This window comes from Mesoplodon bidens (genome assembly GCF_964165515.1).
Source record: "Mesoplodon bidens genome assembly, chromosome: 7".
Taxonomy (NCBI): Eukaryota; Metazoa; Chordata; class Mammalia; order Artiodactyla; family Ziphiidae; genus Mesoplodon; species Mesoplodon bidens.
Window position 1 is genome coordinate 435,791 of NC_138164.1, and position 25,930 is coordinate 461,720.

At 42.8% G+C, this 25,930-nt stretch overlaps 1 protein-coding gene across 1 annotated transcript in view; it reads left to right on the top strand.

Moving 5' to 3' along the window:
- Positions 1 to 25,930, top strand: part of NCAPD3 (non-SMC condensin II complex subunit D3) — a 60,407-nt gene that overhangs the window by 749 nt on the left and 33,728 nt on the right. The window contains exons 2-15 of the mRNA XM_081239645.1: positions 1,637 to 1,791; positions 4,620 to 4,782; positions 11,579 to 11,763; positions 12,381 to 12,548; positions 12,655 to 12,716; positions 12,911 to 12,998; positions 15,057 to 15,190; positions 16,372 to 16,444; positions 17,396 to 17,521; positions 17,657 to 17,909; positions 18,315 to 18,371; positions 18,632 to 18,721; positions 24,940 to 25,013; positions 25,553 to 25,687. Of these exons, the coding sequence (XP_081095771.1) occupies positions 1,637 to 1,791; positions 4,620 to 4,782; positions 11,579 to 11,763; positions 12,381 to 12,548; positions 12,655 to 12,716; positions 12,911 to 12,998; positions 15,057 to 15,190; positions 16,372 to 16,444; positions 17,396 to 17,521; positions 17,657 to 17,909; positions 18,315 to 18,371; positions 18,632 to 18,721; positions 24,940 to 25,013; positions 25,553 to 25,687 (1,763 nt within the window). The remainder of the gene's footprint in view (positions 1 to 1,636; positions 1,792 to 4,619; positions 4,783 to 11,578; positions 11,764 to 12,380; positions 12,549 to 12,654; positions 12,717 to 12,910; positions 12,999 to 15,056; positions 15,191 to 16,371; positions 16,445 to 17,395; positions 17,522 to 17,656; positions 17,910 to 18,314; positions 18,372 to 18,631; positions 18,722 to 24,939; positions 25,014 to 25,552; positions 25,688 to 25,930) is intronic.

Consider the following 25,930-nt stretch of genomic DNA (forward strand, 5'->3'; position numbering starts at 1 on the left):
GCGGGCCTTGGTCGCTTGTGTCAAATGGGGGTTCTAAGATCTACTTTGCGGGCGTTCGTGAAGATTGATTTAATACCTGCACCTGCTGTTAACAAATCAAACTTGGGTCCACTTGCCCGTGCGCGGCAAGGCCAATCTACTGACCCCCGGTTGTGGTGAAGCAAAGTGCAGCCTTCATTGCAAGAACCGACAAGGTGTCCAGGAAGCTTGTGCTTAAAAGACCCCAACTCCCCAAAGGCTTTCAGGGGAAGAGTTTAAAGACAGGGTGAGGGAGGAGAGTTGAAGGGTGTGTGATCAGCTGGTGAATATTCTTCTGATTGGTTGTGGTGATAGTCAAGGGTCAGCATCATCATCCTGGTTCCAACCCGTCTACCGCGCTTGTGGGCAGCAGTTAACTTCTCCCACCTGGGGGGGTGGGTGGTTCAGTGTCTGCAAAACAGCAGACAGGGCTCAGACTAGGATCTGTAGTCCTTGAGGAGGACATAAAGGTCCTTGACTTTGTTTATTGGCTAATTTATTATTATTTTGCTTTGCTCGACTGTTTTTCTCTCTTTCTGCATTTTCTCACTTTTCTCATTAAATTTATCCTTTGACTCAAGTTGTCCTGCAGACAAAGGCAGGCAGAGCGCACGGGGGGAGGGGCTGTTCTGGGAAGGCCCCTAGGGTCCCGCCGCATACTACCAGCTGAGTAAGTGCTGATAACAACTCACCCTTCACAGCTGAGCTCAGTGCTGTTACGGTGGTGTTGGTTTCTAAACAGGTGATACTTTGTTTCCTTTTGTGCTTTGTTATGGGGTCCTCTCTGCCTGGGATGCCCTTCTCGGTGTCTCTTTCCCTGGTAACCCCCACGTGTTGGAGCAGCTGAAGGATCCTCTTCCTTCCCACCTCTGCCTCCTGCCTCCCCCAGGAATAGTCTCCATCTGCTCTCTACTGTTGTACTGTCTACTACCGCTTTAACACCTATCCATTGTAGACGTGATAATAGCTGTCATTTGTTGAATATATTGATTTCCTGATTCCAGATCTTTTATCACTGGGACTTAGTAGTTTCGATTCAGAAATGAGGTCAGAAATATGGGTATGCATTTAAAAATATGCATATAAAATAAGTGGGAGAACGTATGAGAGAAAAAGGCAGAAGACGCAAGAACGTTTTTAGGAAGCTGATTGTATTTGTTAGGAGATGAGTTAGGGAAGAGTGAATGAATAATTAAGCATGTTAAATAGTCATTTGCCTCAGCTGTCCCTTTGTGCTCTACACTTTATTGGGGTTTATTAACTTGATTATAGGACTTTCACAAAGGGACAGCTGAGGCAACCTTTTATTAACCTTCTCTTCTCCAGATTGAACATAGGGGAAGGCTGGATCATCCCCCAAACTGTTACATCTGAAAAGTGTTTTCCTTCTTGATATTTTTAGATGGCAACCTAAATTAAGCCAGCTGTCAGTTAATGATTAAAAAAAGATTTTCTAACCTCTTCTGCTTCCTTCTAATTCTGCCTCACCTGTATGGTATAGTTAAATGTGAGTTGTGACTGGTAAACTTTTCTCTTCATGAATGTACTCAAGAGTCTAAAGCTTATTGGTCTTTCTTATTATAGAACATTTGTTGACTTCATTGCATTTTCCCACTAGAATGGGTGGGCACAGTATGGGAACTGGAATTCACGGAAACTGAGCCTCTGGATCCCACCATAGAAGCAGAGATCCTGCAGACCGGACTGAGCACATTCACAAATCTCTATGACAGTCTTTTAACTTTCGCTGCTGGAGAGCACGGAGCTACAGAGGTAAAAAAAAAAAAAAAAAAAAAAAATCAAGCTAGCCATTTAGTTGTCAGAAGTGGAAGATAAAAGTCCCTATTATCATCTAAAGCTTAGTCTTTTTAGTGTATAGTTCAGAAGGAGTATGATAAAGAGTGGCATAAAGAATGTGGTTCATGTATTGGGGTAGCCTCACAGCTTTCCTTCCAGAGGTTCAAGGTATTAATCTGTGATTCTTTTTCAAGTCATGACCACTGTTTACAACAGCAAATTAAAAGAAAAGAATGAAGGCCAAGGCAAGGAGGGAAACCAGATAACCCAAATAGGAAAAGTTGGCCAAGGACAATGCAATAACAATTTGGGCGTGCGTTAAGTTTAGGAAAATTGGATATTAAACTGAAAAGTGATGAGTTGAATTAAAAATGGAAAAAAGAGTTCCTTTAAATACTGAGTTCTGCCTATTACTATTTAGGTCATTAACTGCTTTTCAAAAACTGAGGGACTCAAAAGCAGAACAAAGAATACTTAGATATTAACATCTCTGAAAGATCTAAATTACCAAAAATATTTCAGTTGGAGGTTTCATGTAGCTGTTCAAAAATTAAATCATCCTGTTAAACATTCATTAAGTGTAATGCCGAGTACCCCATGAAGTACCTCGGCAGATAACATGATGGTTAAGGTAAAGAGCCTCCCCCTACCTGGGGGAGAGGGGAGAATTAAGCACTGGCCCTTGGGGTGCCCACTCGCGTTGCACTGGCCAGGCATGTCCAGCAATCACATCTGCAGGCGTGGAGAAGCACCAGGCCACCAGAGTCTGCATTGTAAAAACTGCCGTAGGACAGGTTAGATGCCATCTCATAGGGGCATGGAAAAGGGAGCGTGGTGAGACTGGGAGGGTCCCAGAAAGAAAGTAGCTAGCTGGAGCCAAGTCTTCACAAATGGCTAGAATGTTGACTGCAGTAATGCGGGTCCTAGGGCAGCCTACGGAGGGATCATCACGGTGCGGGTGTGCAGCGAGTGCCGAGGGGATGGGGGCAGGACGGGGCACACGGGACTGAGCTGTAAGCGGACTCCACAGTGGGGTCGAGGGTGAGGTGTTTGTGGTATACAAGGTCCAGGTCTAAGCATCATACATAGATTAACCCACTCATTCTCACTCATTCTCGCATCCAGCTCTCGGAGGAAGAGGTTCTAGTGAGCAGTAGACTAAGGAACTTGAAGAGATCTGTTTCAGATGGATGTTCTTGACTGAAGTGGGAAATGCTATATGCAGGGAGGTCCCTGGGGACAGTACAGCTGACACTTGAACACGGGTATGAACTGCACAGGTCCACTTACATGCAGAGTTTTTCAGTAGTAACTGCAGGACTCCACAATTCCAGTTGTTTGCGTCTGTGGATGCAGAACCATGGATGTGGAGGAACTGTGTCTGCAGAGGGCTGGCTGTGAATTCCACGAGGACTTTCAACTTGCCCCGTGTTGTTCAACAGCCAACTGTTCAACTGTGTTTTGCTCATCTGTTTGTTTTAATGTGTGTTACGGCGTGGTCTGGAGTTACGGTTGTGGAAATTGGGGAGGAGGGCTAACAACTAGGGACTTTTTTTCAGATGGAGTTAATAGAGTTTTGTGAACTTAGCTTTTATCAGGTATGAAATGCTGCAGAGGTGATTGGGTCCCCCAGGGTCACAGTTACAGGCGAGTGGAGTGGAGCTGAGGTGGCCTTAGGAATGAGGATGTAACTCATTTCTTCCAGAAGCTTCGTGGTGAAGGAAAGAGGAGAGTTTTCCCTGTCTTTCCAGGGAAGCAGGATATACAGGGTCTGATTTCTTGAACTTTTGTGAGCTTATGTTTTTTTAAAGTAGCCCAGAATAAACCATATTTAGTTCCTGCTATGTTTGGTTTATACAAATAAGCTATTTCCTGTTCACATGTTTAATAGGAGAAAGCATAGAACAGTGATAATAAGATTGTGGTTTATGCTCTAGGGTTTATTTCCTGTCTTACCTAGGCCATTTCTGAAATCTCTTGAGGGAGACACTTTCCGGTATTTCCTCTCCTGCTCCCATTGCCCATAGAACATTTCAATTTAAATAAGTCGCTCTGATTTCTTCAGTTAGTAATTTGAGTGATAAATGAATTGGGCTACATTTGACATAGATGGAGAGTAACTTGTTTGCATAATTACTGACATAGGGTGTCCCCATAGTCTTTTTTTTTTTTTTTTTTTTTTTTTTGCGGTATGCGGGCCTCTCACTGTTGTGGCCTCTCCCATTGCGGAGCACAGGCTCCGGACGCGCAGGCTCAGCGGCCATGGCTCACGGGCCTAGCCACTCCACGGCATGTGGGATCTTCCCGGACAGGGGCACGAACCCGCATCCCCTGCATCGGCAGGCGGACTCTCAACCACTGCGCCACCAGGGAAGCCCCCCCATAGTCTTTTAGGTATAGTAATTTCAGAAATATATGTGCTTCAAACTTACCCAAAGTTATTTTGAAAGGTTAATTAAGTTTCTTGTATAGTTATTTATCTTTGTTATTGTTTTGTTTTGTTTTGGTCACGCTATGCAGCTTGTGGTATCTTAGTTCCCCAACCAGGGATTGAACCCAGGCACTCAGCAATGAAAGCGTGGAGTCCTCACCCCTGGACCGCCAGGGAATTCCCCTTGTAATTTTGAATAATACACTTTTAAATTTTGTGTTAGTCCCTGTGAAGATTACAAACATTTACAATTAGGAGCCAGAATGGTCTGTTCCTTTTTTTATAAGGCACTAGAAGTACTCAGAAAAATCAGATAATAGGAGATTTTCCCATTTCTCTAATTATTGGCTCTTATGGTTCGCCCCTCCCCCAGAACATTTGGACCTTCTTCATGGAGAACAGCATTTCCCACAACACGCTGATGGCCTTGTTCCATCACTTCGTTCAGACGGTCCTTAAGAAAAACGTCAGTGCCCAGCAGCGGGAATTTGGCCTTCATGCCGCTGGGCTTTATTTTCTGCTGCTGGAAGTACCAGGTACAGTATCTGTGTTTGGTGTGATAGGACGAGGCTTTTAGTTTTTAATTTGTCTACATTGTTTTGTACTTGTACTTTTTTTCCCTCACTCGGAGGCTAGGTAAGAGGGAATCTGTGAAGCACATGGCATGTTACAGGTGTTCCAGGAAGCTCTCCTGTTTTCCTGTAAATGTGTTTTCTGATGTTGTTATGCTGGGTTTGTAACCTAATACAAGCAGTCCGAGAGGAGTAAGGCTGGAGGGGGTGTTTCAGAGCTCCACTCCGACCCACCCCACCCAGCATACCATTCTGATACCGCCCTGCCTTCTGACACCCTGTCCAGGCTGAGAAAAGTGCTGGGGAGGGGGAGGGGGAGCTGTTGTCTCCCCCGCATGGGTGTAGATAGTAGTTGGGACTGTTCTCATCCAATAGGCCAGAGCACAGCTAGTAAGGCTGAGGAAGGAAGCGCGGGGGAGGGGTCTGTCTGTGATGCTCCCCCACTTCCTTCGGGTGGGAGCCATGAAGGAGTCCCTCCTCCCCACTCACCCCAGCCCAGGGCAGGAGAGGGTGGGGCACAGAGGGAGCTGCAGCTGTGGGACCTTGAGTTCATGTGGAAGAGAATCAGGGTCAGCTGCCTTGCAGCTCGTCGTTGCTCATGTCAGTGTGTTCATAGTAGATGTTAAGGGCCTATTCCATATGACTTGGGAATTAGTGAAGAGATGCGTAAAGCCTGGAACACTGATTTGTTTTACTGTTAATGCTCCCATCATGACCTGAAATAATGAAATAAGCTCCCAAAGAACTCACTTGCTAAGAAAAATCTCAGGTGTAACTGGGCTCTTAGCAAAGTGGTGGCCTTGGAAACCCAGTTTTACTCTTCTCTTCCTTGCTGGGCGCAGTGCCTTCCGATTAAGGTTGAGATTCAGCCCAGAGCTGAGGGCTGGCTGTTACTTGTAGGGCCACTTGCAGCTTCCAGCAAGTCGTACTTCTGCCAGTTACCTTCTGTGTTTAAACGTTTCTGGATTATGGTTGGGGTGCTGTTGATACTTAATATTTGATCACGGTTTGTTCTTTTTCAAGATCCCTTGCATTTCCATATGAATTTTAGGATTTGCACATCAACTTCTTTCCAAGAAGGCAGCTGGGGGTTTTTTTGTTTGTTTTTTTGTTTTAATTTTATTTATTTATTTATGACTGCGTTGGCTCTTCGTTTCTGTGCGAGGGCTTTCTCTAGTTGCGGCAAGTGGGGGCCACTCCTCATTGCGGTGCGCGGGCCTCTCACTATCGCAGCCTCGCTTGTTGCGGAGCACAGGCTCCAGACGCACAGGCTCAGTAGTTGTGGCTCACGGGCCTAGTTGCTCCGCGGCATGTGGGATCTTCCCAGACTGGGGCTCGAACCCGTGTCCCCTGCATTGGCAGGCAGATTCTCAACCACTGCGCCACCAGGGAAGCCCCAAGGCAGCTGGGGTTTTGACGGGTTGCATTGACTCTGTAGATCAGTGTGGGGAATGCTGCTGTCTTAGCAGTGTTCAGTCTTCCAATCTGTGAACATGGACGTCTTTCCATTTATTTAGGGCTTTCATTGGTTTTGATGATGTTTTGTAGTTTTCAGGGTACAAAACTCTTGCACGTCCTTGGTTAAATTTATTCCTAAGTATTTTATTCTTTGCTATAGTAGATGAACTTGTTTTCTTAATTTAATTTTCGAATTGTTTACTGGTGGTGTATAGAAGTACAGTTTATCTTTTTTATTGAAGTATAGTTGATTTCCAGTTTTATGTTAATTTTTTCTGTACAGTATAGTGATTTAGTTTTATATACATACATACACACACATGTTCTTTTTTATTTTCTTTTCCATTATGGTTTATCACAAGATACTGAATATAGTTCCCTGTGCTGTACAGTAGGACCTTGCTGTTTACCCATCCTGTATATAATAGTTTGCATTTCCTAACCCCAAACTCCCAATCCATCCCTCCCCCACACCCTCCTCCTCAGCAACCACAAGTTTGTTCTGTGTCTTTGAGTCTGTTTCTGTTTCGTAGGTATGTACATTTGTGCCATACCTTAGATTCCACCTATAAGTAATATATGATATTTGTCTTTCTGACTTACTTTGCTTAGTATGATAATCTTCAGGTCCATCTGTGTTGCTGCAAATGGCCTCATTTCATTCTTTTTTATGGCTGAGTAGTATTCCATTGTGTATATATACAACGTCTTCTTTATCCATTCATCTGTCGATGGACACTTAGGTTGTTTCCATGCCTTGGCTGTGTGTTTTTTGTTTGTTTGTTTTTTAATATTCATTTATTTTGGCTGCACTGGGTCTTCGTCGTGGCACGTGGGATCCTTGTTGGGGCATGTGAGATCTTTAGTTGTGGCATGTGGACTTCTTAATTGTGGCATGTGAACTCTTAGTTGTGGCATGCATGTGGGATCTAGTTCCCTGACCAGGGATTGAACCCAGGCCCCCTGCATTGGGAGCATGGCATCTTACTCACTGGACCACCAGGGAAGTCCCTTGGCTATGACTTTTGATTATTGATCTTGCACCCTGAAACTTTGCAGAACTCATTTACTGGTTCCAGTAGGATTCTCTATACATAAGATCATGTCATCTGTGAATAGACATAATTTTCCTTATTCCTTTCCTGTCTGGGTGTTTTTGTTTGTTTGTTTGTTTGGGGGTTTTTTGCGGTACGCGGGCCTCTCACTGTTGTGGCCTCTCCCGTTGCGGAGCACCGGCTCCGGACGCGCAGGCTCAGCGGCCATGGCTCACGGGCCCAGCCGCTCCGCAGCATGTGGGATCCTCCCGGACCGCGGCACGAACCTGTGTCCCCTGCATTGGCAGGCGGACTCTCAACCACTGTGCCACCAGGGAAGCCCTCTGGGTGCTTTTTGTTTCTTTTTCTTGCCTCGTTGCCCTGGCTAACAGCTCCAGTCCACTGTTGAATAGGAGTGGGGAGTTGGGCATCTTCTTTCCGCACTCAGGAGGAAAGCTTTCAGTCTTTTGCCCTTAAGTATGATGCCCCCTGGGGGTGTTTTGAGGATGGCCTTTATCAGGTTATTATTCCTAGTTTGTTGAGTGTTTTACTATGAATGGGTATTAGATTTTGTCATTTGCTTTTGTGCATTTGTAAGGTGATCATGTGGTTTTTGTTCTTCATTCTAGTGATCTATTCATTGATTTCTTCACATGTTAAGCCAGTTTTGCATGACCTTGGTCATAGTGTTTAATCCTTTTTATATGTTGCCAGATTCGGTTAGATAATATTTTATTGAATATTTTTGCATCTGTATTGATAAGGGATTTTTTTTTTTGATGTCTTCATCTGGTTTGGGTTTCAGGGCAGTACCAGTCTCATGGAATGAGTTGGGTAGTGTTCTTGCCTACTGTATTTTGGAAGTTTGTGAAGAATTGGTTGTTTTTCTTCCTTACATTTTTGGTGGAATTCACTAGAGAAGCCATCTGGGCCTGGAGTTTTCGTTGAAAGAAGTGTTTTGTTTGTAGAATCTGTAGTGATATGTCCTCGTCTATGCCTGATGTTGGTAATCTGCATTTCTTTTTTCCTGCATCAGTTTAGATAGAGATTTATTGATAGACTTGATCATTTCAAAGAACCCATTTTTGCTGTTATTGATTATAGTCTATTGTCCATTTTCTATTTGAGTGATTTTGGTCTTATCTCTTATTGCCTTCTTATTTAGGGTTTAATTTTTCTATTCTAACTTCTTAAGATCTTTATTCTCACTTTTCTTTGTTTCTAACATACATAATATTGAAAATTTCCTTCTATATATAGCTCCACCTGCATCCCACAGATTTTGATAATCTGTTCATTACCATTCAGGCCAAAGCAGTTTTCTGATTTTTCTTGTGATTTCTTTTTACACCTCTGAGGTATTTAGTAGTGTGTTTAATTTCCACATATTTGAGGAATTTCCTGAAATGTTGTTAAGTGCTTTCTATTTTATTTATGTTGAGATCAGAGCACATACTTTACATGACTACAGTAGTTTTAAATTGCTGACTTTCTGTTTTTGTTTTAAATGGCTCGGCACAAGGTCTGACTTGGTGAATCTTGTGTTTGCCCTTGAACGGAATGTGTATTCTGCCTGTGGGGGACCTCTTTTCTGTCAAAGTTGAGTCGGTTGCTGCGGTTGTTCAGTCTTTTGTATCCTTTCTGATGGTCTGTTTATTTGTTCTCTCAGTTAACTGAGAAGAGCATTGAAATCTCCAAGTATAATTTTAACTTACCTGTTTCTCCTTACAAGTCTGCCAATTTTAACGGCAGGTATTTTGAAAGTCTGCTGGTTACAAACATATTTGTGATTGCGTGTCTCCCCTTTGGTGTTATGTTATGTCCCTCTTTGCCTGGTTGTATTCATCGTGCTGAAATCTACTTTGATCTTAAGATGGCCTTTCTGGTCACCATGTGACTTGTCCTAGGTTGGCACACCCTTTCTCATGATTTACATGTGACATGTCTGCACGTTTGTATTTAAACAGAGTGTTGTAGACGGCCCATCACTGGGTTTCATCCTCTCAACAATCTTTGCCTTTTTATGGGACATTTAGACAGTTTAGATAATTATCAATATGGTTGGGTTCCTGCCCTCTTGATATTTATTGTCCGTTTGTTCCATCTGTTTTTTGTTCCATTTTCCCCTCTTCCTGCCCTTTTCCGATTGGGTATTTGTTTAGCATTCCATGTTATCTCCCCTTTTGGCCTATTAACTATACTTATTTGTGTGTGTATGTTTTAAGTGCTTGCTTTGGGTGTACAATAAGTAATAGTCTATCTTCCAATAATATTCTACTTATTTATAGATAACGTAAAACCTTAAGACAGTGTGCTTTGCTTTCTCCCCTCCTGTTTGTGCTGTTGTAGTTATACGTTGAATTTCTGTGTGTCGTAAACCACACAATTTATTCATAACATTTTTCTCTGAATTATCTTTTAAATAATTTTTTTTAGAAAATGAAAAAAATAAATGTCTTTTCTTTTTAAAAGATTTCATCTCATGTAATTTTCTTTTGGCCTGAAAAACTCTCTTTGACTCTTCTCATGTGCATCTGTTAGCCATCGACCGTCTTGGATTTTGATTCCATGAAAGTATCTTTCACCTTTAAGAATGTTTTTGCTGAATATAGAATTCTTGGTTGACATATTTTTTTCTTTCAGTGCTTTTTGGGTGTTATTTCATTGTCTTCTGGTTTACTTCACTTCTGATGAGAAGTCTGCATGACTCTTATCATTGCTGTTCTGTATGTTTGTGTCTTTTTTTTTTTGGCGTGGTTACCTTGAAGATTTTCTCTGTTAGTTTGTTTTGATTTGATTAGATTATTAGTTTTAATTTGATTAGATTATCTACCCTTTGGTGTGATTTCCATTGTGTTTATCATAGTTTGGTTCATTGAGCTTCTTGGGTCTGTGAATTTGTAGTTTTTAACATATTTGGAAATTTTCCAGTTATTATTCCTTCAGATATTTTCTTCCCTCTCTTTTTTATGGGATTCCAGTTACTCGTATGTTAGATCGCTTGATATTCTCCCATGGGTCTCAGGGCCTTTATTAATTTTTTTTTGTTTCTGTGCCTCTGTTTCTTAAAGTTCACCTGCCTTTGTTCCTGTAGCATCTCATCAACTGTTGAGATCATCCAGTGAAGTTTTCTTTTTCAGATCCAGAAGTTCCATTTGATTCTTCAAAATATTTTCATTTCTTGCTTTGTTTGCTACTGTTTAATTCTTGAGCTTATTTATAGTATCTGCCCTAAGGTTCTTCTCTGCTTGCTCTGTCATTTCTTGGACTGTTTCTAGTGACGATTCTCTTCTCACCACAGGGCACGTTTTCCTCTCTCTGGATGCCCAGTACATTTTTATTGGATGCTGGACATTTTGAATGTGAAGTTTTTGAGTGTCTTGATTTTGTTGTTTTCCTTTAAGTAGTGTTTAAGTATGTTTTGATAGGCAGCTATTGGTGCATTAACTTGGTCCTTTTGAGGCTTGTTTGAAAGCTTCGTTGGGGCAGATGTAAAGTAGCCTTTACTCTGGAGCTAGTTTAGCCCTGCTTTTAAGGTGTGTTTCTCTCCGAGTGTGTCGTGAATGTTCCAGGTCACTATGGCTGGCTGGGGCTCCGACGTATCTCTCCCCTGTGTGCCTTCCGAAAACTGTCCATCTCCCACGTGCTTGGAGGTTTTCTTTGCCCACCACCATGGATCTCACCCCATGCGTCCTAGCTAAGGTCAGCCCTGTGCAGACTTCTCAGCACTGTCTCCGTGTGGCTTCCTCATTTCCAGTGCTCTGCTACATACGTTTCAGCCACCCTGCCTTCCTGACACTGATCCTTATATTCCTGACTTAGTAAGTCCATCAGAATGTGCTTGGGTTCACCATTTTTCTGCTATTGTCCAGACATTGCCTCCAGACACAGAATCGGGTCCATTTTAGGGTTTATCTCACTGGTTTCCCTTTTCTCGGGGATTGTGTGGCTAGGCTACTTCTTGCTCTGGGTCTTAGATGGTCACTTTGTAAATCTCTATCCAGTTGTATAGTTGTTTATGGCAGGAAGAAAAGTGTAAAACTAGTTACTCCGTTACGGCCAGCTATGGAAATCTCATTGTTTATTTATGATGAGGCCTGTTGCTCACTGCCTAGGGCTGAAGTTGAATGGAACTTTTTTGCTAAAGGTTCACTGTTATTCAAAGTTAAGGAGAAGTCTGGTTTTGCTTTTTAATTTTTCGTTGTTGTTACAGACGTATTTCAAGACAATTAAACCTACCCTGCTTACTCTTTATTCTTTACGAATAGGCAGTATAGCCAACCAAGTTTTCCACCCAGTGATGTTTGACAAATGTATTCAGATTCTAAAGAAGAGCTGGCCTCAGGAATCCAGCTTGAATCAGAAAAGAAAGAAAGAACAACCGAAGAATGCTCAGGCCAACCCAAGGGAGAGTAGGAAGAGAGGAAGGCCCCCCAGGAAAGAGGAGATGGAGGTAAGAGGAAGTGGAGTCATGAAGCATATCTGATTTATTTAAGAATTTATATTAAGGTAGGGTTTCAGGGGTCACGATTATACCAAAGCCCTAGCGTGCCATCCGCCATCCCTCCCGTAGGACTTGCAGTCGCCTCATGTACCGCTGAGCATACGTTCCCCTTACCATCCTCCCAACCTCCCCATCATCTCTCTCCCGCCTTGTTCCCAGATGTGCTCACCACAGGCCAACAAGTGTGTTTGCCACATTATCTTATTGTCATTAGAGACGGTGGTCAAAGTATCCTGAGGACTCTCGTCCATAGAACATAATAGAATAATGTTAATTCCTAATTTTTGTGTGACTCGGTAGGGTGGTAGAGGTTCATTGACACCAGAACTTCTAAGAAACCCAAGAAATCTCACTGACGTGGAAGTATGGAACTAGAAACTGTGGTAGTTTCCATGTTGTCCAGCGGCTAGCAGCTGTGGCTGTGGAGACCCCAAGCAGTCGAGGCGCCTGGTCAGCGACCCAACACCCACCTGGAGTTTCACTACCCTTGACTGGGTACATTGAAACCATGGGACAAACTGTTAGGCAGTACTACACAGTCAGCTGTACATTTCTTCATAATCTAGATGGATGAAGGGATTGAAGAACAAGAGGATGAAGAGAATATTTTTTTTTCTTCCCGAGACCTTTGTCAAATTCGAAATGCCATCTTTCACGTCTTGAAGAATTTTTTAAGGCTTCTGCCCAAGTTTTCCCTGAAAGAAAAGCCACAGTGTATACAGAATTGTGTAGAGGTAAGTGAGAATTCTAGGAACCTTGGGCAAATTCAAAGAGCGAGGACACGGGCTAATACTTAAAGAGTGGGAAAAACTAGGCCTTTTCTTGGTCTCTGTTTTCCAGGTCTTCGTTGCATTGACTAATTTTGAACCAGTTCTACATGAATTTCATGTTACACAAGCCAGGTGAGCCATTAAATCTTCCAGTGCTAACACTGGTACAATGAGTTTCGCTCCATCAGAAGCCTTAATGCCATTTTACCCTAATTGGCACACAGGTAGAATTTATTCATTTAAATATAGCTTATAGGGTTAGGAACTATTCCAAGTGAAATCACATCCATTAACTAATCTTTTGCTTTTTTTTTTTTTTTTTTTAGAAACCTTAACCAAGCAAAATACATACCAGAACTGGCCTATCATGGACTGTATTTGCTGTGCTCCCCAATTCACAGAGAAGGAGATAAGGTAGAGGAGACAGGACCCCACTGAGTTACTGGTTGAAGTGAGAGCATGCGGGTCGTGGGATGGAAAACACTGGAAGCATTCGATGTGATGCTGCGTGAACTCCCTAGGTCACTGTCGTGACCTGAGGGCGTTTGTATAATGAAAATCGTCCCCGTCACTACGTGGTGCCCACTGTTCATTCCAGGCTTATATCCAAGTACCTGGTGGCCCCAGGAAGTTCTTGTTGGGTTAAGGCATAAAGAAAGGTTCCAGTGTGGCTGGGTAGAGGAAAAGATGAGCTACTGAGCATTACTTTTTTTTTTTAATAAATTTATTTGTTTTATTTGTTTATTATTTTTGGCTGTGTTGGGTCTTTGTTGCTGCACGCGGGCTTTCTCTAGTTGCGGTAGCGGGGGCTACTCTTCGTCGCGGTGCGCGGGCTTCTCGTCGTGGAGCATGGGCTCTAGGCGCACGGGCTTCAGTAGTTGTGGCTCGCGAGCTCTAAAGTGCAGTCTCAGTAGTTGTGGCACACGGGCTTAGTTGCTCTGTGGCATGTGGGATCTTCCCGGACCAGGGCTCGAACCCGTGTTCCCTGCATTGGCAGGCGGATTCTTAACCACTGCGCCACCAGGGAAGCCCCCTGAGCTTTACTTTTACAGAAGTATTTACCAAACTCTTCTGAGAAGAAGAGTTAGACAGTCACAGACTTCCCAGTTTCCCTCAGCAGTTCCCGTGTGCCCCTGTATTTCTGTTAGTGTTTGTGTTCTGGTGGATGGTCGTGCAAACACGCTCCTGGTTAGCATTCATATATGGATTTGCCCCCAGTGACCTTCGAAGCCTGAAGCTCTAGACACTGGAGTTAACGGCTTTTTAAGCAGTAGGGTGTTACTAAACCTGGATGTTGTTAATGAAACAGGAGTTTGCAGAAAACGTGACAGACCAAGGTCCTGAGCCTTTGGTGCCTGCGATACACCTAGTTTCCAGGGGCAACGATGTGTGAATGAGAAGGCCCTGGGCACTCGGGGCTCTGCACTTTGTCCAGACTTGGGCCTCACCCCTCACTGCCTGTGTGTCCTCCTGTGAGGCCTCAGTTTCCTCATTTGGACAAAGAGGGTGAAAGGCTCCCGTTCCTCGTGGATTTCTCAGGAGGATTACAGTGAAGAACGCCTCTGCACAATGCCTGCTGTTTAGAAAACGTCCCGTATTTCGTTAATTTCTTATGTCGTTGTCACTTCTCTGTCTGACGTATGGGTGTGATGGCACTCACAGTACAACTTCCCCCCTGTGCCCTTTTCAACAGTGTACAAGGTAAGGAGGTTGGGAACGTATCCTTGCAGGCAACAGTGTCTCTAAGGACATGGTGCTTTTCACTGGGAAAGTGTTGCCCTGATGTTGGGTGACATTGGTTGTGGCCTGACCTTTAATTACCTGACTTCAGACAACTCACCTTGGGAGTCTTTTATTATGTATGAAGTAGAGATAATAGTAAAAGTATTAAGAAAACATGGAAAAGCCTTGCTGACCTCGTGGAGTTGAGAGGTTTCAGAGAAAGTGTGGTCAGATCTAGTAACACTTGGACATGCTTAATGCAATACCTGTCACATATTTGGTTTCCAGTAAATTGTTTTATCTACTGGATGAAAGAATTAAGGAGCTGAGTAAATGATGTGTGATGGTATATTGGAAGGTGCTCTGTAAGCTTCAGTTGTAATACAGGTGTCAAGAATCATCGCTTTCCTCTTTTCTGTAAGGGGTAATCAGTAGCATCCTTTGCCCTTCGTATGTTACAACTAATTCTCTATAGTCCCTAATTTCTGGGCTGGAGTGTGAGAGGGCGACCAGAGAAGCCAGCTGGAATTCCTGTCATTATCCGCAGGCAGCACTTTCACACTGCTGCGTCGTGCATGTATCGATACCTGGTCATCGTCCAGGAAGTGCATCCTTAGTGTTGAACCAAAACCTGTGTCAGCCTCACTGAACTTCAGGTCCTTGAAGGGGTTCACTGTGGTCTGCATCACGGTCTCCAAGGCCCTGGGATTCTCTGTCATGCCTTAAACTGAATTTTCTTTTCTCTTCCAGGTTATCAGATGTGTTTTCCATCGAATGCTCTATGTAATATTAATGTTAGAAGTGGGCAGAGGCTCCCATCACGCCCCCCTTGCCATCACTTCTCCGGCCATCAGTGGTAAAAACCAGGCAGTCCGGTTTGTCAGGTGAAACACACACAGCTCGGATCTTTACTCTGTCCCTTTCCCTCAGTACTAACCAGGATTTCTGACACCTTTAGAAACTAAGAAATGTCTGGGCTGTTTGTGGTTCAGGGTTGAAACTATAGCACTTGGTAGCTCATCTGGTTTGTGTGGTCTGGGGTGTTGTTGTGGGGATGAGGGGTCTGCAGTTTGTGGGCCAGCCCGTGAAGTCAGCTCTGAGTTCTGACAGCGGCCTTAGTGTTAGCCGCTCCAAGTGTGCCTCCACCTTTTCTTTTTCTCTCTCCTTTTAGTCTCTCCTTCATTTTGTTCCTTGCCACTTTTTTTTTTTTTTTAACTTTTTTAGCAATAATTGATAGACTGATTCTCCCCTCAAGAGTCACTTAGCTTCACTTGCGAAGTCCTGTGTCTGGGCTTTACTGGGGAAGACACGTTTGCTGTGCCCTCGGCTTTTCTTTTCTTCTGTTAACTGGCTACTCGGCAGCAGCCTGGAGGTCGTGGGAAGAAGGGGAAGGTGTGTATGTGAGAGTGTCAGCCGCGGGGTTGGCGGCTGGAATCCAGGTGCAGGCTGCTGTCTGATCCTTGAGCGAGGCGAGTGTCTCGCTAAGGACTTTTAAACATGAAATAACGAAGATGTTTTAAGTAGAAGCACTCATTTTAGTTCTTCCATGAGTTCGTGATGTCACAAACTGCAGTGATATTCCTATAATGGTACAAGGAAACTTAACACTGAAAATGGGTCCAATCTGGGCATTACGATACTTTCTTTCGGGGTTACAGTTTGGAGAGGTACTGTTAGAAATGCATTTCACTGAGCTACCACTAGGTGGTACTGTGTCTCAGTCTATCCTCTACCGCTAAAGGATATATTTCAGCCTTAATATGAAACGTCGTAGGCAGTCCAAGGGCCCTGTGAGGACTGCACCCCTGCCCCTCCCTGACTGGTTGGCTGCTCGCAGCAGCTCGGAGAGCACCTGGGGCGTGGTGACTGGTGTTCTGCTGTGACACTTTGTCTTTACAGTCCATGCACTCACAATGCTTGCAGTATAGGGGTAGATTGTTCTTAATAGTTAGGATTTTGAAAAGGTAGACATTTCCCTTTTTGAGAACAGATTCAAGGAAAATTGCTACTTTATTGTCATTATAGGTGCATTACAAACCGTGGCTGTGTTTCTTTCCTTTTATAGCTCACTTGTGGATGAACTAAAAGAAAGTATGTTTCCAGTCCTTCGTATCTTACTCCAGCACATCTGTGTCAAGGTACTGTTTGCTTTAATGAGGGTGTATAAATGCACATGAAGGTAAACATGCGTGTGTGTTCTTGGAAATGAGTCTACATCATTACTATACGTTGTTTTATTTAGTATATTCACTAGGTATTCCCCTCTAGTGTGGTTTTCGGGGGAAAACAACTTTTTATTTTGGAAAATTTCAAATATAGATAGAATAGCTTGACGAGCACTGTCTTCAGTGATTTTGTATAAGCTATAACTCCTCCAGCCCATATGCACACTGGATTTTTTGAAGCAGATTTCATCATACCCTTTCAGATACAAATATTTCACGTCTCTCTCTAAAGGATAAGAACTCGTTAAAAACATAACCACAAAGTATTAACACACCTAAAAAATTCACAGTAATTCCTTAATATTGTCCAGTATCCGGTCAGTGTTTGCATTTTTACTATTGTCTCATAAATTTTTATAAGTTAGGACAGATGATTCTTTCCTGGACTCTATGGACCCTAGGGGTCCGTAAACTCTCTGAAATTAGGCGCTGAGGAGTGAGCTTACAGGTTTCTTATAGGCTAGTTTCCCAAGGGGTCTGAGACCTAGAACTGGTTAGTCATTTCTTTTTTTTTTTTTTTTTTTTTGCTGTACGCGGGCCTCTCACTGCCGTGGCCTCTCCCGTTGCGGAGCACAGGCTCCGGACACACAGGCTCCGCGGCCATGGCTCGCGGGCCCAGCCGCTCAGCGGCATGTGGGATCTTCCGGGATAGGGGCACGAACCCGTGTCCCCTGCATCGGCAGGCGGACTCCCAACCACTGCGCCACCAGGGAAGCCCTGGTTAGTCATTTCTGTAACATGTAAACGCTCGGCACTGTCGCTGAGCCAGGCGCACTCAGCGATTGTCCGATTGCACTACCACATGTGTCTCTGTCGTCCTGCTGTGGGTACTGGCTGGGCAGCTTCTTGGGGTCTGTGTTTCAGGTGGTCGATAAATCCGAGTACCGGACCTGTGCAGCTCAGTCCCTGGTCCAGCTGCTCAGCAAGCTTCCTTGTGCGGAATATGCTTCTTTCGTGGCCTGGCTTTACGGATATTCACGAAATGCCAAGGTAGGAGCTACATCTGCATGAAATTGTGGCTCCTGGCTCTGCAACCTTCTAGTGAAGGCCAGATCTGAAGATCTGTTTCTGAAGATTAGTTTTCTTTGCCTCTGACCGGAGATGCGTGCGGTTTTGCTTTACCAGATCCCGTACCGGGTGTTCACTCTTGATGTTGCCTTGGCTCTGCTGGAACTGCCTGAACGAGAGGTGGACGGCACGCTGCCCCCGGAGCATCAGAAGTTCCTGAAGCATCAGTTCTTGGTGCAGGAAATCATGTTTGCCCGCTGTGTAGACAAGGCCCCAACTGTGCGCAGCAAGGCACTGTCCAGTTTTGCGCACTGCCTGGAGTTCTCTGCTACGGCCGCGTCAGAGAGCGTCCTGGAACTTCTGGCCAACAGTGAGTGTGCCGAGCACCATGAGGCCAGGTCCGGCTCCTGCTGGTCCAGAAGCTGTGGTGGCAGAAATAATAGATGTGCTGTGATAGACTGGGACTTTCAGAAACCCTTTCAGTAGGTTTTACTGTTGAATGACTTCTTAGACGAGCCTTTCTTAGCAGTTCACATATTCTTGATCTCAGGCTGAGGTGGTTGGCCGCTGTCACTATTCCTTTGTGTCGTTGGGATTGGCTGTATCGGGTCTGATGACCAGTTCAATGCACAGCCAAGGAGAACACTGAACTGTCAGCATTTAGACTCTGTCTTGTCTTCAGGCCTGATTATCTGGGTTTTGATTCCTCTGTAAATGTTTATGTATGGTTTTTGATACTAAGACTTTTCTCTCTTATCTACCTGCTTACTCTTAGCTCCTGCAGTTTCAGGAATAGAGAGCCACCATGATGCTTCACTGAAAAATTCATCAGGTAATGAAATGATTGGTCAATATATTGTCAGATATTGAATAATTGTCCTTTCAATTAAAGGACTTGGTGAATATTTGAATGGTTTTTTCTATCTCCATATTACCTGTTTTAATACTGCACTTTTTTTCTTCATCAAAGAAATTGAAATTCATTTCAGTAATGATGTGTAGTAACTTAAACATGGAATATGCCATGCTTATATTAAAGGTATAACAAGTTTTTACTATACTGACTGGGCCTTTTTAAAATTTATTTTTAAGCTTTTTCCTATCAGAGGCAGACATTTAACCCTTCTGGAGGCTCAGAGGTGATCAATATAGACCACAGTGGTGAAACAGCTGGATACAGGGGTATGTCAGATTTTATCCCTATCAGATGAGTACTAACTATTGGATTTCAGACAACTGTAAGTAGAGCCTCAAAACCTTGGAATTTTTTTCTAATTCACCCTCAAGAATTGGAACTTTTTTTTCCTTTAAAAGTAGAATAATTTTTATTTTATATCTTTAATTGATGTCTTTGCACTATACTGTATTTCATTTTAAGGTAAAGAATAAGCTACATTTCACTTGTCGTGTACTGAAACCCAGTATTTCTGTCACACTTAAGAGAATGTTAGCAAATATTTTATTTCCTTAGTGAAGTCCGTTGTTCTGAACACTTGGGCTTGCTGGCCAGAAAGGACCAGTTACTAGGAAAGGTGCAGTAGAAATTAAATTTGTGTTTGGAGAAAAGTCATCACGAAAGAGGGGAAAAGATAAACGATACTATGGTACTCACCCTTGTGTCTGTTTTTTATTCCTTATTACTTTTTCCACCTGGCATCTTGACTCTGATTAAGCCATCCCAGAATCCATTTTTAATGCATGGTAGGGAACTGTGAGCCCAAGCTTCCATTGAAAAAGCTCAGAATTTAGATAATTTCTCTTCACCAACAGTATGAACTATTCTTTAATGGGTCATACACATCGTGTGGAGTGGTTTTGGGGTGCTCTCTTCCATGGATCCCAGCACAGGATTCTGAACACAAATGATGCCTGTTCCCTTTCAGTGACTTATTGAAGCCAGAATAATCTGGGATGGTAAAGTGTCTGTGATTCAGGAGGGAAGAAACACACCTGGGCTAGGTAGTAGATAGACCTGGAGCTACTCTCAGATTCTGTTTCTGTCTAGCTGTATGGTCTTGAGAAAGTCACTTTACTTTTCTGGGCTTTTGCTTCACTTATACTATGACACAGCATAATGCAGTGGGGGAAAAACTACATTAGAAATGAGAGGCAATCTGAGTTCTTATCCCAACACTGCTACTAAAGAGCTGCATGACCCAAGACATGGGAGTCAGCAGAACTCCCCGCCTGCTTGTCACTTCTGATCCTAACACCTTCCCTGTCTTTCGCAAAGGGCTGTTGTCAGGTTTATAGAAATTATGTTTAGAGAAGTGACTTTAAAAGAAAAAAGAGAGAACATTTGCAGAGGATAAGTGATATAATGAGATTTATTAGTTTATTCGATAAACATGTATGTGGTCCCTCCCAATCTGTGCAAGGCATTGCAGGTACAGACTCTAACAAAACATAGTTCCATCTCTTAAGGAGCAGTGGGAGAGGCAGGTATGTGTCTACATAAAGCCGTAATATTGTGAGATGGATGCTGAAGCACATGTAAAGTGCCATGAGGATCATTACTTACCATTGCAGCCTGGAAGATTACGTTTAAATGACTAGATAATAGCGTGTGTTACTCAAATTCAGAGCAATAACTCAATATGTATAAACAGATTCCCTAAAATATGTAAAGAAATTTAATCTAGAAAAATGTCTGGTTTAATTCCAGTCTGAGCAAGTTACAGATTCACTGTCGCACAGACACTTGCGAACACTATTGAGTTATACTGATTTAACGACGCTTCCAAAGTATAAAAGTTTGCCAGATGTATAGCAACCATGTTCCCATCTTGCTGTTTTTTTTTTTTAATAAATGTATTTATTTTATTTATTTATTTTTGGCTGCATTGGGTCTTCATTGCTGCATGCGGGCTTTCTCTAGTTGCAGTGAGCGGGGGCTACTCTGTTGCAGTGCGCGGGCTTCTCTTTGCGGTGGCTTCTGTTGCAGAGCATGGGCTCTAGGTGCATGGGCTTCGGTAGTTGTGGCTCGCGGGCTCTAGAGCGCAGGCTCAGTAGTTGTGGCACACAGGCTTAGTTGTTCCACAGCATGTGGGCTCTTCCCAGACCAGGGGTTGAGCCTGTGTCCCCTGCATTGGCAGGTGGATTCTTAACCACTGTGCCACCAGGGAAGTCCCCTATCTTACTTTTGATAAACTAAAGTGACTTTTTTGGCGGCGGGTGGGGGGGTGCTGCGTTGGGTCTTCGTTGCTGCACGCTGGCTTTCTCTAGTTGTGTCGAGCGGGGGCTGCTGTTCGTTGCGGTGCGTGGGCTTCTCGTTTCAGTGGCTTCTCTTGTTGCAGAGTACAGGCTCTAGGCACACAGGCCCTAGAGTGTGCGGGCTTCAGTAGTTGCAGCGTGTGGGCTCGGTAGTTGTGGCGTGTGGGCTCTAGAGCGCAGCCTCAGTAGTTGTGGCGCATGGGCTTAGTTGCTCCGCGGCATGTGAGATCTTCCTGGACCAGGGATTGTACCTGTGTCCCCTGCATTGGCAGGCGGATTCTTAACCACTGCGCCACCAGGGAAGTCCCTAAAGTGACATATTATTGGCGTTAACTATACTTTAAAAAAATTGTGTAGTTACTACATGCCAGTCACTATGCTAATAAGTACCTTTGTTGGTGTTTTTTGGTTTTGTTTTGAGAGAGAATTCACATATCATAAAATTCACCATTTAAAGTGTATTGAATTCCGTGTTTTTTAGTATATTCATAAAATTGTGTAATCAACTTCCAGAAACTTTTCATTAGCTGAAAAAGAAACCCCATACCTGTGAGCAGTCACTCTCCATTCCCCCCTTCCCCCTGCCTCTGTCTCTGTGGATTCACCTATTTTGGACATTCCACATAAATGGAATCCTACAACATGTGACTTTCTGTGGATAGCTTCTTTCATCTACCACTCATTTTCGAGGTTCATCCGTGTTGTAGCATGTATCAGTACTCTGTTCCTTTTTATGGCTGCATATGGTCCATTGTATGGATAGACCACATTTTGTGTGTTCATTCAGTCTGGCAGTTCCTCAGAACGTTGGACATAGAGTTACCACATGACCCAGCAGTTCACAGATGGCATGACCTGATAGGACTCCTGAGTGTGCACCCACAAGGAATGAAAATATATTCATACCCAGAACTGGTACAAGAATGTTCATAAGAGCATCGTTCATAATAGCCAAAAAGGTGGAAACAACCCAAATGTCCACTTATCTTTTTTTTTTTTTTTTTTTTTGCGGTACGCGGGCCTGTCACTGTCGTGGCCTCTCCCGTTGCGGAGCACAGGCTCCGGACGTGCAGGCTCAGCGGCCATGGCTCACGGGCCCAGCCGCTCCGCGGCATGAGGGATCTTCCCGGACCGGGGCACGAACGCGTGTCCCCTGCATCGGCAGGCAGACTCTCAACCACTGCGCCACCAGGGAAAGCTCCCCACTTATCTTTTTGAGGTGAAAGTTCTTGATCTATTCTGCATCCAAGTTCCTCATCAGCTATAATCTGCACATATCTTTTTCTCATTCTGTGGGCTATCTTTTCACTTTCTTGATGGTGTTCTAAGAGTTTTATGGTTTTAGCTTTTACATTTTTGTGTTGGTTCATTTTTGAGTTAATTTTTGCATATGGTGTGAGGGGTCCAGCTTTCACATGTGAATATCAATTGACGGAGCACCCTTTGTTTAAAGGACTGTTTTTTCACCTTTGAACGCTCTTGGCACTCTTGTCAAAGGTCAGTTGACCATAGGCATGTGTGCTTATTTCTGTACTCTCAGTTCTATTCCATTGATATTTCATCGTCCATCTGTATGCTGGTACCACTCTGTTGATTACTGTTGCTTTACAGTAATTTTGAAATCAGGAAGTGTGGCCTCTGCATCCTTGTTCTTGCTTTTCAAGATTGGTTTGGCTATTCTGGGTCTCTTGTATTTCCATATGAATTTTAGGTTCGGCTGTCAATCTCTGCAAAAAAGCCAGCTTGCGTTTTGATAGGGATTGACCTCTTAATCAATGTGGGGTGTATTGCCATCTTAAAAATACTAAATGGGCTTCCCTGGTGGCGCAGTGGTTGAGAGTCCACCTGCCGATGCAGGGGACGCGGGTTCGTGCCCTGATCCGGGAAGGTCCCACATGCCGCGGAGCGGCTGGGCCCGTGGGCCATGGCCGCTGGGCCTGCGCCTCCGGAGCCTGTGCTCCGCAGTGGGAGAGGCCGCGGCAGTGAGAGGCCCGTGTACCGCCAAAAAAAAAAAAAAAAAAAAAAAAAACTAAGCTTTCCAATCCATGAACAAGGAGTGCCTTTCTATATTTAGGTCTCCTTTAATTTGTTTCAGTGATGTTTTATAGTTTTCAGTGTATAACTCTTGCTCTTTAAACATATTCCTAAGTATTTTATTCTCTTTGATGCTCTGGTAAATGAAATTGCTTTCTTAATTTCAGTTTTGAATTGTTTATTGCAAGGTTTTACAACTGATTTTTGATGATTGATCTTGTGTCCTGTGACACTGTTAAATTTGTTACTAGCCTTAAAAGGTTGTGTGTGTGTGTGTGTGTGTGTGTGAGATTCCTTAGGATTTTCTACATATCAGATCATACCATCTGTGAATAGAGTTGTTTGTTTTATCCAGCCTGAACGCCTTTATTTCTTTTTCTTTCCTATTTTCCCCGGCTAGGACCTCTAGTGGTGTTGAAAAGAAGTGGGGAAAGCAGAGGTCCTTGTCTTTCTTCTGTTCTTAGAGGGAAAGCTTTTCGTCTTTCAACATTGAGTGGTTAGCTGTGAGTTTTCAGGATGGCCTTTATCGGTGTGCAGGAGTTTCCTTCTGTTCTGAGTTTGTTGAGTGCTTTTATCATGAGTAAGTGTAGGATTTTGCAAATACTTTTTCTGTGTCTATGGAGATGATCACATGGCCTTTGTCCTTTGTTCTATGGTGGTATATCACAGTGAGTGATTTTCCCAAGTCCTGGGATAAATCCCAAGCATGGTGTATAATCCTTTTTGTATCTTGCTAGGTTTAATTTGCTAATATTTTGCTGAGGATTTTATGTCTGTATTCAGAAGGGATTTGGGTCTGTTGTACTCTTGAGCTGTTTTGTCTGGTTTTGCTCAGGATAATACTGGCTTCACAGAGGGAGGTGGAAAGTGAAACAGAAGAGATTCTGTTTTTTGAAAGAGTTTATGAAGCGTTGGTATTAAGTTTTGTTAATTGACGATTTTGTTAACATTTGGCAGACTTTTCCAGTAAAGCCGTCTGGTCCTGGCCCTTTGTGTATGGGGGCAAGTGTGTCTTTGTTTCTTCTTGAGTCAGTTCCCCTAATTTGTAGAAATTTCATCTAGGTTACTTAATTTGTTAGCATAAAATTGTTCGTAGTGTTCATAACCTTTTTATTTCTGTAAAGTCAGTAGTAATGTTCCCTCGTTCATTCCTGATTTTAGCAATTTGACTGTTCTCTCTTATTCTCTTAGTCTGGGAAAATGTTGTTAATTTTGTTGATATTTTTCAAGGAACCTACGTAGATTTCATTGATTTTCTTTATTGCTTTCTGTATTCTGTTTCATTTTTTAATGTTCTTTCTTGTACCTCAGCAGTTCTTAAGTGTGGTTTGGGGTCCCTAAGCCTCCTTCAGTGGGTCCTTGAAGTTAATACAGTTTTCGTAATAATATTTAGATGTCATTTACCTTCTACACTCTGATTTTCTCACAAGTATAATTTGGAGTATTGCAGAGGTCCCAGACAGGCAGAAGCAGATAGAAGCAGAGATGAGAGTCCAGTTGTCTTTTATTAAGCCAGACATTAAAGAGTTTGCAGATAATCAATGGTATTCTTTTCACTAAATTTTTTTTGTTTTGGACAATAGTTATTTTTTAGTTAAAAAATATACCATTTATAAGTGACGTGCCTTGCTATTTTATTATTTTTTTTTGCCTTGCTATTTTAAAATAAATTATTAAATCTTTTTACAATGCTCAGTTTAAATTTCTAATTCATATTAAAAGATATAATCCACATTAAAAAAAGCTCTTAGGAGTTTTCAGTAATTTCTAATAGTGTAAAGGGACCATTAATGGAAAGGTTTTAAAGCTACTGTTATGTATTGTTTTACTTTAGTCTTTAAAAAACCCGATGGTTTAGATCTTACCATTTGTAGTAAACAGAATAGAGATCTAAATAATTCATTCAGAATTTTAGACTTAGCAGCCTGGATTTAAAACTAAATTTTCCAGAATTTATGCCCTTCTAAAATTTTACTACTCTGCCTTTTTCATTATTGTGAATAGCTAATTATTTGAATTTTTTCTTTTTCTATGTCATTTCATGCTCTGATTTCTTATTTAAAACCAGTTAATGAGTCAGTCTTGGATTACAGCATGTTCTCAGGATTGTGTGGTGTGCTCAGGCTGTAATGACTGTGCTGTTCCCTCAACAGGAAGGGGTCTCATGATGATGCTGAGGAGCAGGGTCGGAGATGAGAAGACCAACGTCAGGAAGTCTGCACTCCAGGTGTGAGTTTTTCTGGACATTCTTTTCATGTACTCTTTTTAAGCACTACCAACTTGAAGATGCAAGAGACTATTTTAAAAACCCTTCGGCCATATTCATTACTCACTTTCCTCTTAATGTTAGTTCACCTTGTTCCTGTTAAATGTAAATTACATAGATGAACTGAAGGATCATCTCTTCTTAAGTGTTCCTACTGCGTTGCTGGCTTTTTAGGAATCACAATTTTATATCCTTAATTTCATTTTTTAGAATAAGGATTCTTAACCTGGGGACCGTGGATGGATTTTGATAGGGTTCATGAAACCCCTGAAATTGTTTCAGAATGCTTGTTTGTATAAAATGTATGTCAAGTTTTCTCCAGAAAGGTGTTAAATTTCATCAGATTCTAAAAGGTGGGATGTTACTGGGAAGAGGGATGGATCTATGATCTCAAAAATGAAAGAATCACAAACTTAAAAGGCAGTGTTTTGTCTGCAGTTTTGCTTTTTGTATTGACATTATGCCTAAGTCACCCCTTCATGTTACACATGACTTTCTAGGTCTTAGTGAGCATTTTGAAGCACTGTGACGTCTCGGGTATGAAAGAAGAGCTGTCTATCCTGCAGGACCGGTGTCGGGACGTTGCTGTGTCTGTCCGCAAGCAGGCCTTGCAGTCTCTCACCGAGCTTCTTATGGTGAGACGCAGCCATCGTGTGTCTGATGAATGGTATTTTACGTTACAAATAATTGGGCTTGATGAAGTACCTGTTAGAAACTCTCCTAAGTCCACTGTAGGATTCTACAGTGTAAGAGAAAGGAATCTGTCCATTACCTCTGGTAGATTGCATTTCATATTAAATATAATATGACTAATGCTAGAGAATGCTAATGGTTAGCATTCTGTTGACTTCAGGTTAAATCTCATATAGAAATGTGAA